Here is a 19,182-nt window from a genome sequence, read left to right as displayed (position 1 = left end):
ATTTCCCTGATTTTTCGGTATTTATTTGTTTAAAAATTTAAGTCAACAATTAATCAACAGAAAATTAACAAAGAAAATAAGAAAAATGTTTTACCATTAAAGGAATAAAATATTTTTCTAACTTACCCTTTTAAAAGGGTATCCACTCACAACGGTTTCCGTTTTTGTAACCAAACATATAAAAACGTTTTACTTTCCAATACAATTTTCCCTTACTCAATATTTTCCGATAAATAAACTGATAATAAAATAAGGAAATGAAATATAAGAGAATTGGACAAATTTTAGTAGTGGTATTATTTTATCTATATGAGAATCTCTACTACAATATTTTAAATTTTAGTAGTAGTGGTATACAAAAATATATAATATAAATATGAGAATTTCTACTCTACACCGAGTACCCGGACAATCAAAAAAGGGATGGATATCAATTCATGAGAGATGATTGGTGTTAAGAAATAAACATATACACGTGGCCTCTTTTAATTGGTTGGGTGTATTGCACCAAAAATACAGTAAAATTTCCCAATAAACATATATACAAAAAGATAACAGTAAATCGTGTTATCGTATCAAAAGTACGTCACTTTTGACTGCCTCATCTTACCTGATGCTAGTTGAATCGAATGTTAGTTATTAACTCGGGCAATTTGGTAATATTTGACAAATTATCCCAAGTAGAATCAACCCCTTTTCGTGTGAAAAGGGTTAGTCATGCTCTAGTCCGTGAGAATAAAACACAATATTTACATCCTAACAAGGTGGGCATATATATGTTTCATATTAGAAATCAGCTCGTCCACCGACCTTAAATCGGAAACAAAACCCGTCACTATCTTTTGAGGGATTCTCTTCAGAAATTTAGGATTGGTGTACAAGAACCGATTTAGGACAGATTAATGCCCAAAATTCATTTTAGGTTAAATTGATTTCACCTGTCAACTTTCAAGATCATTTTGACCCTTAATATAAAGAACTCAAGTTCCCGAAGATTTAGGGATATGCATCAGTTCAAACTGAACCGAAAAAACCGAATACTAAAATTACCAAAAAATAATGGGTTAACCCCAAAAAGGAGCCTTTTAAGGGAATTATTCCCGATTAACAATCGTTTGGAAATAATTCTCATGGAGGGGCTGTTTTTAACTCTGTAATTATAAACAGCCCCAATACGGCGGTGGACCCGCTGTAATGGTATAAAAGACAAAAACAGAATTGCTTGTCTTTTGTACCATTACGGCAGACCCATCGCCATAATGGCACCATTACCGAGTTGGGAATAATTCCCTTAAAATGCCTCTCTTTGGAGTTTAACCCAATAATTGACACCGATCGAATATTTTGGTTCGGTTCTAACCTGGAATTAATTAAAAAACTAAAAACAACAAATAAAAACCACTATATTTCCTCATTAAATTTACCTCAACAAAAAAAAAAAAAAAATACTTTCAAAATATATTTATATGGGATTATTATCTCAACAACGATACGAGTATTTCAGTGCGGTGTGGGTTTTTTTTACATTTTTTACCAAACGGCATACAAAATACACCTAAAACTACAAACCATGCCAAACCGAAGTGTCAAAAACCCCACCCAAAAATCCAAATGGAATCAGTTCGGTTCGGTAATGCGATTTTAACCGAATAATGCACAGCCCTACAAAGAAGTGGTAGAATAGATGCCATTTAAATTTTAGAGTAGTAAACAGATATATTTTTAATGGGGGGAAAAACTGCCCCATCTATGGGGTTAACTGCTGTGGCGCTTTTTTTCCCCCTTATGAATATATTACCTAGAATCATCATTATAAATAATATATAAGATAGTAAAACTATAATAATATCCTACAATTCGTTTGTTGTAATTCACCTAAACCGTTGTGGAAATTTGAGAAGATTTAAGTTCCGCCGGAGTTGTTTCATGATCCCGACATGTATGTGTAACGAGTCTGAGCTCCGATAATAAGTTCGACAATTTTTCCTATACATTTGGCAAATACTTGTATGAAGAATTTCATCCTTGACATTATTTCAATCAACAATATAATATATGTGGTGGCAATTCGTGTAAGTGATTTGTGTTCGTATTGTGTCAATTATATACATCGACAACTTTTCCTATACATTTCACAAATACTTGTATGAAGAATTTCAACCTTTGACAAGTTATTTCAATCAACAATATAACATATGTGGTGGTGGCAATTCATATAAGTGATTTGTGTTCGTATTGTGTCTTATCGGTATATATCCAGGGGTGGAAATTCGTGTAAGTGGTTTGTGTTCGTCTTGTGTCAATTATCGGTATATATGCAGGGGTGGTAATTCGTGTAAGTGGTTTGTGTTTATTGTGTCAATTATAGGTACATATGCAGGGGCCAGGGGTGGCAATTCCTGTAAGTGGTTTGTGTTCGTATGGTGTCGATTATCGGTATATATGCAGGGGTGGCGATTCATGTAAGTGGTTTGTGTTCGTATTGTGTCAATTATCGAGTTAGTGTCAAATGAGTCAACCATGACCGAACCCAAAAAGAATTTGTGTCATAGCCATGTCAATCTAACTGTTTGTGCCTTTTTTGTGTCATGTTCACGGGTTACATATAATGTCATTTTCTCGATTAATGGTGGTATGTAAAAATATAGGATGATATAGTAAAACTTCTGAATATTTATGTTATTTTTGGTTAATCCTAACCGTCTAAAATTTTGATCCAAAATCTATTTAACAAACCCCTGACCCACTAATATCATGTTGGGTTCGTGCAATGTGTTAAGAGGAAACATGTAATTTTACTATAGGGATGATTTAGAAATATGAAAGGTCGAGTTGTGTTCACGAGTCGGTTGTAATTTGATTACCTCTTGACAGGTAACCATGTAAAAACATGAGAATTTCGAGTTGTGTTCAGAGGTTACGTGTAATTTTACTATTGGGATGACTAAAAAATATGGAAATTCGAATTGTGTTCGCGAGTCGGTCAGTTGTAATTTGATTGCCTCTTGACAAATGACCATGTAAAAACATAAGAATATATAATAATAATTTTAACTTTTAAGTATTCGTGTCATCTTCGAGTCAGTCAGTCAAATACAACAACAACAACAACAACAACAAAGCCTTAGTCCCGAAATGATTCGGGGTCGGCTAACATGAACCATCATATAAAACCGTGAAAATCAAGTCGTGTCAGCGACACAGATTCGCTCCCTCCACTCCGTCCTATCCACTACCATATTTTCCTCAATTCCCAATAAACTCATATCACTCTCGATCACCCTCCTCCAAGTTTGCTTAGGTCTTCCCCTACCCCTCACCACTACATCCCTTTGCCACTCTTCGGTTCTCCTAACCGGCGCATCAAGCGCTCTACGTCTCACATGGCCAAACCACCTTAGTCGGTTTTCTCTCATTTTATTCTCAATAGATGTAACCCCTACTTTTGTCCTAATTATTTCATTACGCACCCGGTCCTTTCTCGTGTGACCACACATCCATCTCAACATACGCATCTCCGCCACCGACATCTTATGGATGTGGCAGTGTTTCACTGCCCAACACTCCGTACCATATAACAATGCTGGTCTAATTGCCGTCCGGTAGAATTTTCCCTTCAATCTATTAGGCATGCCGGGATCACAAAGGAAACCCGTAGCACTCTTCCACTTCGACCAACCAGCTTTAATCCTATGGGCAACATCTCCATCTACTTCTCCATCCGTTTGGATAATAGATCCTAAATACCGGAAGCAATCCGAGGCCTGAACAACTCTCCCATCTAGGGTGATTGTCCCTGCCTCCCTACTCCTACGGCCGCTAAACTTACACTCCAAATATTCTGTCTTACTTCGACTCAACTTAAAGCCTCTAGATTCTAGAGTTTGCCTCCATAGTTCCAACTTCATCTCCACTCCTTCTTTCGTCTCATCAACCAACACAATATCATCTGCAAACAGCATGCACCATGGTATACCATCTTGAAGTGAACTTGTTAGTTCATCCATAACGATGGCAAAAAGAAATGGGCTTAGTGCGGAACCTTGATGCACTCCAATCGTAATAGGAAACTCTTCAGTTTTCCCAACACTAGTACGTACACTCGTGCATACTCCCTCATACATGTCCTTTATGATGTCAATATATTTCCGCGAAATGCCTTTCCTTATCAAGGCCCACCAAAGTACTTCCCTTGGTACCTTATCATATGCTTTCTCCAAGTCAATGAAAACCATATGCAAGTCTTTCTTCTTATTTCGATAGTGCTCCATTAATTGTCTCATTAGATGGATGGCTTCCATAGTTGATCTTCCCGGCATAAAGCCAAACTGGTTTTCCGAGATCTTCACCGTCCTCCTTAGCCTTTGTTCAATCACTCAAATACAACCCAAAAATTTGAGTGTGATGTGAAGGCGCGCCTGATCTAAGGCTCAGGGTTTAGCGCCTTTGGGTCAGTGAGGCGGGCGATGTCACTCAGGCACACCATAGCCTCTCGCCTTGAGTGAGGCACACCTCTGCGCAAGTTTTAGATTTTTTAGGGTTTTAAAGTATAAAAGAGTATTCTAATCACAACCATAGGATATCTTTATGATGAAGGGCTGAGATTAAATTAGAAAGAAAAAAAGGACCCATTTGCGCCTTAGTGCGCCTTGAATAACTATTCGTTTAATAATTATTTTTTTTATGTGGTTTTCTCTTGTTTGTGGTTATAAGCGTTTTTTAGTTCATCATAACTTGTGCTTTAACTACTAATAGAGTATACTAATTAGATTTTGTATTTATTTTATTTTTTTCATTTTCTGCGCCTTCTGTTCATCAGGCACGCGTCTGAGCCTTACGTCTAGGCTCCAGGACCCCCTAGCGCCTTTAACAACTATGCTTCATCTCAATAAAAAACAATTGACTCACTACATGTTTAATAAAACACCAACTCGCTAAATTTGTGTTGAGTTCATATCGTGTCGTCGTGCACACAATTGCCACCTCTAATATACGTATAACGCAGAAAATTGAAACTTTAAAGCATATATGAAACAAACCTGTTAGAAGCCCAAAAAGAGGAACAGGTTCCAGTAGTTTTTCAGTGCTTTCAAGTCTTTGCCTGAAATGAATAAAAAGAACATTGTTGTGTTCGAACAAGGAACTGCAAAATCAGGACATAGATAGCAAATTATGTTGCACGGACACCTCTCTTTACTAGCCTTTCAGCGTTTCGTGTCCGTGTCTATTTTCATATGAAGACTATTTTATGAAGATTATATTTTAGAAATAATGTTGTTTGTTGCACGGACACTTCTCTTAACTGGCGTTTTTGCGTTTCGTGTCTCTATTTTCATATGAAGACTATTTTATGAAGGTTATATTTTAGATAACGTTTTCGGTGTCCGTGAAACATAGATAGCAAATAAAAGACCTTTACCTGGTGTACTTGCTAAAGAATGGATCTCTCATAAGGTAAAGTGCCCACAACAATTTTCTTCTTTTCAACTGTTCCAACATAACAAGAAATCAGTATATCAATCAAAGGTTAAAACTTTCCGAAAATCTACTTAAATTAATAGGAGTAGATTCTCTAATAGAGGTGGAAATAGTGTAGACAACCCGACAAAATAATCCTAACCCAACACAAATTTGGTGGATTAATGTTTTATTAAACAGGTAATGGGTTATTTTTGGGTTGACACGATATTAACATACAAATTTTTGGGTTAGGGTTAACCTACTGACTCAAAAATGCCACTGATATTTAAAATTACTATTAAATTCTCTCATGTTTTTACATGTCACCTTAATAGAGGTAATAAAATTACAATTGTCATCGGTAAATATGACTTCAACCTCCCATATTTTTACATTTCATCCTTAAATAGAGAGAGAAAAATTACACGTGGATTGAGAACATTACACGAATTTAACATTCTATTAGCGGATTAGGGGTTGGTTAAATGGATTTTGAGTCAAATTTTTAGATGTTCAAAATTAAACTCCTAATCCAAAAATGAAATAAATATACACAAGTACTACTATATCCTTCAATATTTATAAACGTCACCATTATCGGAGGTAGTAAATCACATGCGACCTCCGAAAACGACACAAAACCAACACTAACCCGATTGGGTAGGCACAATTATGACACAATTTTTTTGAGTTGGATTAAGATGAACTCATTTGACACTAACCCGATAATTGACACCACACGAACATGACTCGCTTACACGAGTTGCAACCCCTAATCCCAATTGTCAACAAGATAGACGAATGCATAAAAAAATTGCAATTTCATCCTGCAGAGCTCCTACCTCATCCTTTTCAGAGACAGTAAAATTATGACAATTTTTTTGAGTTGGATTAAGATTAACTCATTTGACACTAACCAGATAATTGACATGACACGAGCATGACTCACATGAGTTGCAACCCCTAATCCCCGATTGTCAATAAGATAGACGAATGCATAAAAAAATTGCAGATTCATCCTGCAGAGCTCTCACCTCATCCTTTTCAGAGACGGTAAGATGAAAATGTTGCCCTTTTTCAACATGATTTGCCTTAGTGATTTTTGTAAGAAAGCCTATTCCAGCAAAGTCCACAGCCAGAGAAATAAACCAAGGGATCCAAGACCGAATCCCATATCTTCTGATAAACAAGACATAAATAAGAGGTCTGGTGATAAAAAGCACCTCTCCCATGACAAACAATGCACCATCGAAACCTTTCTCTGATAATATTGCGGAAAGAGTTTTCCTTTCATCAATTGGAGCTGCAATGAAAACAAATCCAAATCTTAAGGCCATTACATTAACTTAGAAATCGAAACGAAGCTGCTGAGAATTGAAGAAATATATATACACGGAGGCTCTATAATTGCACGTTGATGTTGAACCCTACTCGACCATACTGGATCATAAACCGTTCTAGCACGTTCTCCAAACCTGCTCAATGCTGATAATGCTCTTCCTTCTAGATTCCAAGTGTTCTGTCCATTCATAAACTGTGAATGACCAGGCCCGTGATGTATTCCAGGCTTTGAGGAGCCGCCGGGAGCATGCTCAGAAGAAAAATCCACATCCTTTTCGATATTCGGTGTTTCTCCTCCGTGAAGGAGCATCTTATATCCACTGTTCCGAAACAGTGCTAGCCTAACACATACCCTGAGAATAGGAATTTCGAGTTGTTAGGTAAGTATCGACGTGCTGAAATAAAACCCTGATCTAAACCGAGTACAGAGTGGCACACATTCGACCAAAAAAAGGCTACTTACTTTATTGCTTCGGTAATAGCTATGAAATTCCATTTCTTATCACCGTAATAATGTTCTGCTGCAACTTCAACCAATGTCTCCAAGTCCTTCATTGCAGATATGCACAATGAATAAGGGAAGGAATGAGGCTCTACATAGCCTGCTTGCATCTGGGTTGGAGTAGTATCAATTATATGCTCATTGATGGCAGTGATTATGCCAAGAATAGCAGTTACTGCAGATAATTACTAAACCACTAAATTCAACATTCAAGATAATAGCAAGAAGGGGAAAAATATCTGAGCAAATAAAACAGTTCTGACATGACTTGGTTTGAAAGAAACACGGAAACTCAAAAGTAAGGGTGGTAATTCGTGCAAGTGGGTACTGGATTGTGTTCGTGCATGTCAATTATAGGATTAGTGTCAAAAGAGTCAACAACCCTAACCCAACTAAAACAAAATTTGTGTTGTACTTGTGTCAATCCAGTTATTAGGTTAGTATTGTTTTCTTGTCGTGTTTTACCACTTTTTATCAGTGGTGACATTTAAAAGGAGGATCAAGTAATAGGCTTAATACATCTTTAGCCCCTTGTACTTGTTCAAAAAAGTCAATTGTCCTCTGTACTTTGAAAAAGTTCTAGTTACCCCTGAAGTGACCAATTGACTCTCTGAAAGGTACTTAGCCCCTGAACTTTGTTAAAGTGATCTATTAGCACCCTGAACTTGCTTAAAATGTACAAATTTCAACTTTTTCGAAACCACTCCTTACTCTGCCACGTGGATTTTAGGGGGATAACTGTTCACTTTAAACAAGTATAGGGGTCAATAGAACATTTTTAAAGTTCAGGGGTCAGTTGACGTTTTGGGACAAGTTCAAGGGGAGCAGGATGTATTAAGCCAAAGTAATACTTCCAAATATTTATTTGACTATGTCATTTAGCAGGTTACCTCCGACCTTCCGACCATCTATTAAAAAAAAACCTAATCCGTGTATATTAAATTGAGTTTGCTTTATGTTCACAAGTCACTTATAAGTTTACTATCTCTATTAAGGATGATTTTACATGGAATATTCGATTCTTGTTTGCTGAATCCGGTGACAATTGTAGTTTTATTATTTAGTAAGGTGAATATGAGAGGATATTCATTGACACCTCTACTCAAAAGGAACAAATTACATTCAACAAATTCCATAGAACTTTGACTGTGTTGTGTGGATAATTTCAAGTAGCCATTGCACCAAAAAATTGAAGCAAAATATGAAATTCCATACATCATTTTCATTAATTTCCAACCATTCTAGAGGGCAAAGGAAAAGAGGAAAAAAAAAGAAAAAGAAGTACATCATATCACATATTCTTAGCACAAAAGAAGAAGCCAAATGTTACCAAAGTTTCACAAAACCTGCTTCTGGTCCTATCTCTGAAGCAGAAAACCGCTCGGGAAGAAGCCATGTCATTCCCTGTCAAACAATTACGAACACTCAAATATCAAACAACAAAATCATTGCATAAGAAACAGATTAACATCCAAAATCGATTGCAAAATAACAATAGCATAAATTTAACAATTAGAACATAGCAACAGAAACAGTATACCCACACCAATCTCAATCTTCACATTATTGCATAAGAAATTCTGTAAAATTCTATAAAATTCTGTAGCAGCTTACATTGGCAAGAGACTCAAGCGAGTGGACATAATCTTTGTTCCTCCTAACCCATGTTCTATAAGCCTCCATGAATTCAAAAAATCCCTAATCAAAACAGAACACAAATAGAGAGACTCAGCTCTCCAAATCTCTGTGCTAATTCTGAACCAAACAGAGACCAAAAATTTGGGGGAATTTGTGTACAGACTTCGATTTTGAGAAGGTTATGAATTCTCGCAAGAGAGAAGTTGCAGAGGACGGAGCAGGGAGATAGAGATCCGAGTAGATGACAAGGCAGTACTATTGTTGACGATGCTGATCATTCTGATTCTAACCGTTGATCTTGTTTATGATGCTTTCTTTCTAGCCGTACGATGCTGAAGTGACACGAAAAGCTTTGACTTTCCAGATTGACCGTTGGATCTGTGTACTTGAAAATATGAATGAGTGGTTGGGATGCTAAGATAAAAGTCGAAGCAATGAGGCCGAGTCGTAGAGGATAATATTTGGATACAGTATAGTGGATATTCATATTCAATTTGTGCACCCCCATGATGAGGATTTACTTTTAGATCAGAAATTTTATAAAATAATTGGTTAAATTACATTTATGATCACAGAACTTTATTAATTTTCACAGTACGGACACTAAATTTCAAAACATAACATAAAAGTTACTCAATTTTACATTTTCTAATATTATGATCGAAATTCCAATTAACGTGTCAAAATAACGGTTGACGACTTGAAATAAAAATATTAAAGAATTGAAATTGTTTAAAACTACATTTACTATGGAATCAAATCTTTTATTTCTCAAAACCACAGAAATATTGAAGTTCTCTTAAAAAAAATCAAACTCTCTATTCTAACCAAACATTATATAAAGGGAAAATTACAAAACTAGGTCAAATGAGAGGCTCATTTACATATTTAACCCATTTACGCAACCTATTACATATCTAGACTGATTTTGTGTGACTTTCCCATAATACCCCTAACCTTCCCACTTCCCACCACATCGCGAACAGTCGCTCCCCTTATCTCCTTGGTTACGCAAAAAGTTGGCTCCTCCATTAATGATTTCAAGACTTTTGATCTTCCTTTCTTCCTTTAAATTGCACGAAATCTGCACCATTTCGCCAAATCACAATGAATTTCTGTTTTTCCTCTCTTCATCTCTTGAAAACGAAGCCATGGTTCGTCATCTTCCCGTTCGTTACTTGGTTTCTTTCTTCTTGTTACCATCAAAGAAATGGTTATTCTACGTTATTTCCTTCGTTTTTCCCAGTTTATCATATTGTTATTATCGCTTTTAAGGGTGAAAGACGCGAAAAATGTAAGTATATGTTGTTTTTTCTGCGTTTTTTCATGAATACACTTCGTGAATCGATGGTTTCGCGAAGATTTGCGAAGAGAAAGAGCCTAGAACGTGACGATCTACTTCGTGAATCGATGATTTCGTGAAGATCTGTAAAGAGAAAGAGCCTGGAACGTGACGATCTACTTCGCGAATCGATGATTTCGCGAAGTCTGCGAATAGATCGTCACGTTTCAGACCTCGCAGACTTCGCGAAAGCATCGATATGCGACGTAGATCGTCACGTTTCAAACCTCACATACCTCGCGAAAACATCGATTAGCGAAGTAAAATCACCTCTTTCCCTGCACATTTACATTCGCATGCTTCGCTAATCCTCATTTCGCAAAGCTAAAATCGTCTTTTTCGCTGCCTAACACGATTAATTTTTTATGAAGGTGGTTGAATACGTAACATCCCTTTCTGGAAGGCGGCGTCCTCGGATGCAGGGGAGATAACTTTCCTTCCTGTATAGGGATGAACTTCCCTCAAGATTGACACATTCACTCCTGAAATGGTTAGTTAGGAGAGATTGTGCCAATAATCTGGTACCAATTTTGAAGCGGATGAGTAATATTGGTGTGCACCGTGGGACACATCCATCCCAAAAAGGTCTGGACTTCCATTTCTCATCCCAAAAGGTTTGGTACCGGATTATTGGCACAATCTCTCCTAACCAACCATTTTAGGAGTGGATGTGCTTGTTAGGAGTTTATTGTGGCAATCTTGTTGTAAATTTTGATGTTGTTGTGATTTTAATGCTGTTATTGTGGCAATCTTATTGTAAATTTTGATAATGTTATTATTTTAATGTTAGAATCCGTTATTGTTTGCCATTTTTTGTTATATACCACTTCGCGAATTAGCTTTAAAACATATCCAGGCTTCGCATATGCGAACTAAATTCATCAAGTAAACCAAACTTTAGCTTCACAGGCTTCGCATATGCGAACCAAATTCATCAAGTAAACCAAACTTTAGCTTCGCAGGCTTCGCATATAAACCCAAACATTAGCTTCGCAGGCTTCACATAATATGGAATCTGCGAAGTCAGACGGGAGGGGGCGAGACGCGCGTATATATTGAGGGTATTATGGGAAAGTCACACAAAATCAGTCTAGATATGTAGTAGGTTGAGTAAATGGGTTAAATATATAAATGAGCCTCCCATTTGACCTAGTTTTATAATTTTCCCTTATATAAATTATCTCAAAATCAAACATTTTCAATAATTAAATTTGTTTGGAATGTAATCAATTTTTGAAATTTTCTATTTTGAGGTTATCAATGGTAATTTTGAGGCATTAACAGAAGTTTAATAATGGCCACAATATTAGAAAGGAAAAATTATAAAATTGGGTCAAATGGGAGACTCATTTACATATTTAATCCATTTACTCAACCTACTACATATCTAGACTGTTTTTGTGTAACTTTTCCAAAATACCCTCAATATGTTTGTAATTTTACGGCGCGATTGTCTCCTCCCCGCCTGACTTCGCAGATTCTAGCATATGCGAAGCCTGCGAAGCTAATGTTTGGTTTAGTTGATGATTTTAATTAGCATATGCGAAGCCTGCGAAGCGAATGTTTGGTTTAGTTGATGATTTTAATTAGCATATGCGAAGTCTGGATGTGTTTTTAACAAAATTCGCTTAAGTGGTATATAACAAAAAATGGCAAACAACAACGGATTCTAACATTAAAATCATAACATTATGACAATTTACAATAAGATTGCCACAATAACAACATTAAAATCATAACATTATCAAAATATGCTAATTAGCAGACTTCGCATATTGCACAATATGCGAAGTGAGTTGTAACATTCAAATCATAACAATCGATCGTAAACGCCTTAATCCACGGTGTTGCACGCTAGCTTTCATTTTCTAAATCGCTCAACCTATTTTCCCTGATTCTTCTTCCGTATATAAATATCACTCAAAGCCAAAATTAACATTAATCAGAAATGGATACTCTCGGTTTAAAAACAAGGATTCACGGTATTGCTCCGCCGATCTCCGTCGATGGATCTTTGGAGGCTCGTATAAACACATTGCATGTTAGTAAATTGAATCGAGAGAAATCTACTGTGGCTGCCGCCTCAAAAAGCGGAGATAAAAGTAATAGGTCTAATGGATTGGCTGTAGACGACGTTGTCTTAGTCGAGAATGGAGAGAGAGGTGGGGAAACGTGTTGAAGATTTTGCAGGTTAGATCCATGTTGAAGGAGAAAGAGGAGCCATTTTGGGTGAAGCCACAAAAATCGTGCATTTGGAAGAGAAAGGGGAAGGGGAAGAGGAAGATGAAAGATTGAGGTATTTTGAGAAAGTCACAAAAATAAAGTCTAGATATGTAATTGGTTGAGTAAATGAGTTAAATATGTAAATGAGCCTCCCATTTGACCCAGTTTTATAATTTTTTTCTATTAGAAATTACAAAGTTGAATGATTTTTACGTTACGTTTTGAAGTTTAGTGATGATACCGTGAAAATGAATAACTTTTAGTGGCCACAAATGTAATGTACCTAAAATAATTTGCTAACATGTGATATTTTAAGTAATAAAACATTAATAATGGATAACATGCAAATATTATTATGCCCTACAAAAATTTAACTGTGCTTTTGATTGAGGCCTAAACTAATAGCTTTGAAATTAGTGTTGGGTAAATGCACCGTTGTTGACTCTCAAAATGATAAATTAACTTTAATTTGTTTAAGTAAAATCATCCAACTTTAAGTTTTGTCTTAAGTTTTATCTCAATTGGGCCATTCCGACGATTTCAATGGTTAAAATCTATCGGAATGATGTCATGACTGATACGTGAGCATGAGTTAACTCACATGTATAACTGAAACGACATGTGACTGCCAGGTGGCACATAAATGGATGTCATGTGTCATTTCGATCAAATATCTGAGTTGACTCATGTTGATGTGTCACTAATATCATCATTCTGATCCCTTTTAATCACTGAAATCGTCAGAATGATCCCATTGGCACAAAACTCAAAGTTGAATGATTTTATTGAAATAAATTGAAGTTGAGTGATCAAAACCATGTAAGTTTAATGACCAACAATGTGTTTAACTCGTTTAATGATTCTAAGAAATACTATAATGAAGTTCTTATTCTAGTGGTCAAGAGTTTACCTATAATTAAGGAATTTGCACAAATTTAAGTAATTTTTTATTTTAATAAAGAAATTAATTCACAAAATGAGAATATGGCAAGTGAAATATTGTACTAATTAAAATTATGAGGGAACTATATAAGTAAAGGTTTAGAGAGACTCGACAACTGAAAAATAAGAGGCCTTTAATAATAATAAAAAATTGTACTTAGAAGTTTACAATAATGAGAGTTTACCATACTCTAGGGCTCGGATCATACGATTCTACATTCTATATGGACGAATTTTTATTAGCGGTTTTTTTACCACTTTTAGTTTGAAATTTTAGTTTCTAGCCCTTAAAAGTCTAAGTTAGTGAATTACTTGTTTCATTTGATAATAGATGTCTTTTTAGAAGAATGCACGAAATTAACAAATATAATTAAATTTTAACTAAAGAATTTTGTTACCTTTATATTAGTTGCATCCACTAATAAGTTTTTATCTGTTCACAAAATACAAATGGTAACTTAAATAAGGATATAACTGGTAACAAAATTAATTAATGTATATGGATTGAATTAAAACGTTGTGTATTATAAAATAAAAAATTATTTAGAAAGATATCTATTATGAAACAAATGAAGTATTATTACTTAGTTTTTGCATGAGTTTTTTTTGGACTAATTATAAATATAGCCCAACTAAAAGGGCTATTTACATATCTAACCCACTTTGCTTCCATTTTATCAAATTAGGCACTTTCAACCACTTTGGACAAAATTACCTTAGTTCTATTCGATCGATCGTTCTTCTTCTTCTTCTTCTTCTTCTTTGTTTCAACTTCTTCTTCGGTTCATCTTCTTCAATTTCTGATACTAATCGTTAGCGATTTTTGAGATTATTGACGTATTATGTTCAATTTTCCGTAGAAATTGTATGTTTTTAGCTTATATGCCTGCTTTTCTCGTTGGTCTTGCCTCTTTCTTCATTTGTAATGGTATCGTTTCAATTTCCTCTATTTTCCACAATTTTCCTCCATTGTTGTCGCATTTGTGACGAAATTTATCGCATTTCGTCACAAATGCGACAACAGTTGTCGCATTTAATCGCAAATGCGACAACTCTTGTCGCATTTTTTACAAATTCGTCCAAATGCGACATCGCATCAGTTCAATTGTTATATTTTTTTTTTCTCATTTTTTGAGCTTTCCATCCTAATCATCTTCCACAGACACTAATTCTTCAAAGGTTAAACGAAACATAATCTCTTCTCTCTATAAACCACCGTCTTTTCGTCGGTTTGGGATGGTGAAGAGACATTGATAGTCTGAGGAAGAAGGTGAATTGAAATAAGGGTATTCTTGTCCAAAGTGGATGAAAGTGTCTAATTTGGTGAGATGGAAGCAAAGTGGATCAGATATGTAAATGGACCCTTTTAGTTGGGCTATATTTGTAATTAGCCTTTTTTTTATTATCTATCCAACCCTGATTTGTTAGCTTTCTTGGAGATCAAATCTAGTCGTTGAGTCTTTAAGGCACCATTGCACAAAGACGCTTAACCTAGTTTTGTCGAAGCAATACTTTATATGCTACTTAAAACAAATCCAAGGTCTACTAAGATGGTGTTTGATAAAACATGTTGAAAAAATAAGTACTGAATTTTAAGTATTGAATATAATAAACACTGAAAACATTAAATGATGTAATTGTTTGGTAAATATTAAAAATAAGTGCTTAATTTAAAAATATTAATTAATAATGTTCAACTTAAAAATAAGAGTTTCGATACAAAATGAGTTTTTTTCATTTTTATATACAAATTTAAAATCTTATTGGCTGACCATAACACTGGTAGTTGAAGAATTGTCACAACATGAAATTGCAAATAAATTTTTTATAGGGAAAAGTACAAAAATAAACCTTGTGGTTACACATTTTTTCGATCACACCCATGTGGTTTAAAAATTTATAAAATGGTACCTTGAGTTTCATTCCGTTGGCAAACACATACCAAATTGACTAACGGTGTTAAAAGTCAAAGGGAAAAGAGTTAATTTGATCCTTATATTTATTTATTTTTATAAATTATCTAATTATTATAAACAAACCCCAAAATAAAAAATAAAAATCAATTATACCATCTTTCTCGTATCTTTAATTTCTTATGTTTTTTTTCTTCTTTCTCTCTCTTCTCTCTTAATTTTTCTCTCTCTAAAATCAATTCAACATAAGCTACTCTTTACCAAATCATATCAAAGGGAATTAAGAAAAAAAAATTATAGCTGCTTGATAATATTCTGTTGTTGCTCTTGCAAGTTCCATATATATAAATAAATCATCAAATATTTATTAATCATCTCTATGTCCTCCCTCTCCATTCGCCATTACAAATCAATGATCATACTCATTGCAATCCATTCGCCATTACAAATCAATGATCATACTCATTCCTCCTTGCAAGTGAAATAAATCATCAAATATTTATTTTAGGAAGAGGAATGAAACACCGCAATTCATCTTGTAAGTTTTCTTAATTTCATCTCCAAATTCATTGTTTATCTGTTTCATTCTTCTAATTCTTTCTTTTGTACCAACTGTAACAGCTATCAAAAACTCTGAATCACCACTCCAACCAAACCCATTAGTTGGCTATAGATTTCATCCAACCGATGATGAACTTTTCACCCATTTTCTGAACCCCAAAATGCTCAGCCATGTTGATTACCGGCCACCAATCCCCGATCAAAGTCTGTGATTACGAACCTTGGGATTTTTCTGGTAATTCAACTTAATCCTCTTCTTAATTTCTCTGTTATCTGCTATCTTTTTGATCAATAGAGATTTGTCGATGTGCAGCTCTAATCAACAGTAATTCTGACGATCAAGTGTGGTACTTCTTCTGCCCTCCTGATTATAAGCATTTGCATAGCCGCCGGTCTAACCGGACCACGGAGGCTGGATACTGGAAACCCACTGCCAAACCTCGTAAGGCGTTAAATAAGCGCAAGGAACAGATCGGCACAAAGAAAAGCTTGGTTTTCTACATTAAACCTAAAGCTATAAGAACTAGGTGGATAATGCGTGAATATGAATGTGCTCTGAATTCCACCATGGCTACTTCGGTAATCTTAATATTTCACTCGTTTTTTTAGATAGAATCAATTGAAATCATGGTTAATAGTTATCATCATCAGGGTGCGAAGAAATTGGAGAGAGAAAGAGAGAAGATGGTTTTTTTTTTTTTGATTTTCGGGTTTGTTTATGATAATTAGATAATAACGGGGTTAATTTATAAAATAAATAAATATAAGGACCAAATTAACTATTTTCCCTTTGACTTTTAACACCGTTAGTCAATTTGGTAGGTGTTTGCTAACGGAATGAAGTACATGGTACCACTTTGCAAACTTTTAAACCACATGTGTTGTTCGAAAATGGGTGTAACCACAAGGTTTATTTTTGTACTTTTCCCTTTTTTATAAACATTAGACTTAAAATTATATTTTTTTATAAATTAAACTAAATCTTATCTTTACCTTGTCTTTTAATTAATTAATTTCCATCGGTTTTTATTTTTTTCGGGGACAATTTTAGCTATTTTACTCTTAACATCTTAAATGGTGTAATCTGACCTTTAATGTTGGCAGCCAAGAACAATTTTATCCCCTAACAATGGTAAGTTGGGTCAATTTTAGACAATTTTATTAAAGCTGGTTGGTCGAAGTGGAAGAGTGCTACGGGTTTCCTTTGTGATCCTGGCATGCCTAATAGATTGAAGGGAAAATTCTACCGGACGGCAATTAGACCAGCATTGTTATATGGTACGGAGTGTTGGGCAGTGAAACACTGCCACATCCATAAGATGTCGGTGGCGGAGATGCGTATGTTGAGATGGATGTGTGGTCATACGAGAAAGGACCGGGTGCGTAATGAAATAATTAGGACAAAAGTAGGGGTCACATCTATTGAGAATAAAATGAGAGAAAACCGACTAAGGTGGTTTGGCCATGTGAGACGTAGAGCGCTTGATGCGCCGGTTAGGAGAACCGAAGAGTGGCAAAGGGATGTAGTGGTGAGGGGCAGGGGAAGACCTAAGCAAACTTGGAGGAGGGTGATCGAGAGTGATATGAGTTTACTGGGAATTGAGGAAAATATGGTAGTGGATAGGACGGATTGGAGGGAGCGAATCTGTGTCGCTGACACGACTTGACTTTCACGGTTTTATATGATGGTTCATGTTAGCCGACCCCGAATCATTTCGGGACTAAGGCTTTGTTGTTGTTGTTGTTGTTGTATAAAACACAAATATTTTGCTAAGTTGATTTTAAAAAAAGATTTTATATATTTTTATGATTTAATAGTAGAATTTAAGATTAATATTTATAAATTCGGTGAAATATTTGAATTTTTTTTTGTCCAACTCGTACAAAATATAGTATATATTTTTTTTTAACTTTTGTTCTAAAAAAATTTCACATTTAATCATATTTAATCATATGTTTGTGATCTGTTACTAATAACTGATAAAATGACGCACATGTGAAGTCCAAATGATAAGATTCATGACCGAGAAGACAATTTGATGAATAATTTCTCCAATTGACCAAATTTGTCAATATTAGAGATAAAATTGTTTTCGACTGTCAATGTTAAAGGTAAAATTGTATCACTTTAGATATTAGGGGTGAAATTGCTCCTAACAATAAACGTTATAATATTTTTGCACCTTATTTTTTTTAGGCATTACATCTATTGTGGTCCTCAAACTAAAGCTTCAAAGTCAACTATGACTCTACCTATCAAAATCATCAATTAGGTCCATAAACTAAGCAAAAATCATCAATTGAGTCTCCATCATATCCTAAAATCAAAAACTGTGAATATTTGATATACACTGTAATAATCTCTGTGTTGGTTCAAAATAGGTTTGGAAAAGAAGGTCTGAAACTGTTCAACCAAATGATATTCGATGAGGCCTCAAGTGATGATTTTTGTTTAGAATGAGGATTAGATTGATGATTTTTTGTTAATTCAGAGACCTGATTGATGATTTTAATAGTTTGGAGTCTTAATTGATTTTAAAACCTTAGTTTAGGAAGCTAAATGAGTATTATGCCTTTTTTTTTATTAGTTTCTTATTAAATTTTATAGATTTTTGATGAGGACGCGCTCATAAAATGGAAAAGTACTATATCTAACTATCAAAATCATCAATTAGGTTTCTAAACTAAGCAAAAATTATCAATTGAGTCGCAATCCTATCCTAAAATCAGAAACTGTGAATATTTGATATATACTGTAATAATCACTATGTTGGTTCAAAATAGGTTCATCAATTAGGTTCCTAAACTAAGCAAAAATTATCAATTGAGTCTCAATCCTATCCTAAAATCAGAAACTGTAAATATTTGATATAGACTCTAATAATCTCTGTGTTGGTTCAAAATAGGTTTGGAGAAGAAGGTCTGAAACTGTTCAACCGAATGATATTCAATGAGGCCTCAATTGATGATTTTTATTTAGAATAGAGACTCGATTGATGATTTTTTGTTAATTCAGGGATCTGATTGATGATTTTAATAGTTTAAGGTCTTAATTGACTTTAAAACCTTAGGGAGCTAAATGAGTATTATGTTTTTTTTTTTAATTAGTTTTCTTATTAAATTTTATGAATTCTTGATGAGGACGCGCTCATTTTATGTGTATATGGACTCATGGAAAAATATCATGCAAAAAATCCAGAGAGGACGCGCTCATTTTAAGTGTATGGACTCATGCAAAAAATCCAGAAAAAGTATATAAT

General features: G+C 34.8%; 1 protein-coding gene across 3 annotated transcripts; it reads right to left on the bottom strand.

Moving 5' to 3' along the window:
* Window positions 1-1,434: 1,434 nt before the first annotated feature.
* LOC136220889 (peroxisome biogenesis protein 16) lies at window positions 1,435-9,199 on the bottom strand. Of its 3 annotated transcripts, XM_066008718.1 has the most exons (9): window positions 8,918-9,199; window positions 8,650-8,707; window positions 7,265-7,478; window positions 6,853-7,154; window positions 6,495-6,763; window positions 5,420-5,487; window positions 5,040-5,101; window positions 1,876-1,986; window positions 1,435-1,662 (listed from the first exon to the last, which is right to left on the bottom strand). In XM_066008718.1, exons 1-8 carry the CDS (start codon window positions 8,984-8,986, stop codon window positions 1,925-1,927), a joined length of 1,104 nt encoding a protein of 367 aa, XP_065864790.1. In that variant the 5' UTR covers window positions 8,987-9,199; the 3' UTR covers window positions 1,435-1,662; window positions 1,876-1,924. The 3 variants fall into 3 exon arrangements, with proteins under 3 accessions (XP_065864790.1, XP_065864792.1, XP_065864789.1); XM_066008720.1 differs by having other exon boundaries at window positions 1,435-1,986; window positions 8,634-8,707; XM_066008717.1 differs by having other exon boundaries at window positions 1,435-1,986.
* Between the last annotated feature and the right edge of the window lie 9,983 nt (window positions 9,200-19,182).

Source organism: Euphorbia lathyris, chromosome 2, assembly GCF_963576675.1.
Source record: "Euphorbia lathyris chromosome 2, ddEupLath1.1, whole genome shotgun sequence".
NCBI lineage: Eukaryota > Viridiplantae > Streptophyta > Magnoliopsida > Malpighiales > Euphorbiaceae > Euphorbia > Euphorbia lathyris.
The sequence above is the reverse complement of the archived record's forward strand: the minus strand, read 5'-3'. Positions and strand labels throughout refer to the sequence as shown.

What these genes read in the sequence shown, in the direction of transcription:
- LOC136220889 (XM_066008717.1), bottom strand. Translation starts at nt 8,986, where the DNA reads ATGGAGGCTTATAGAACATGGGTTAGGAGGAACAAAGATTATGTCCAC. An exon ending in AGAGATAGGACCAGAAGCAG is followed by an intron (nt 7,479 to 8,649) that starts GTTTTGTGAAAC and finishes AATTATCTGCAG; the next exon opens with TAACTGCTATTCTTGGCATA. An exon ending in TGCAATTATAGAGCCTCCGT is followed by an intron (nt 6,764 to 6,852) that starts GTATATATATTT and finishes TTTTCATTGCAG; the next exon opens with CTCCAATTGATGAAAGGAAA.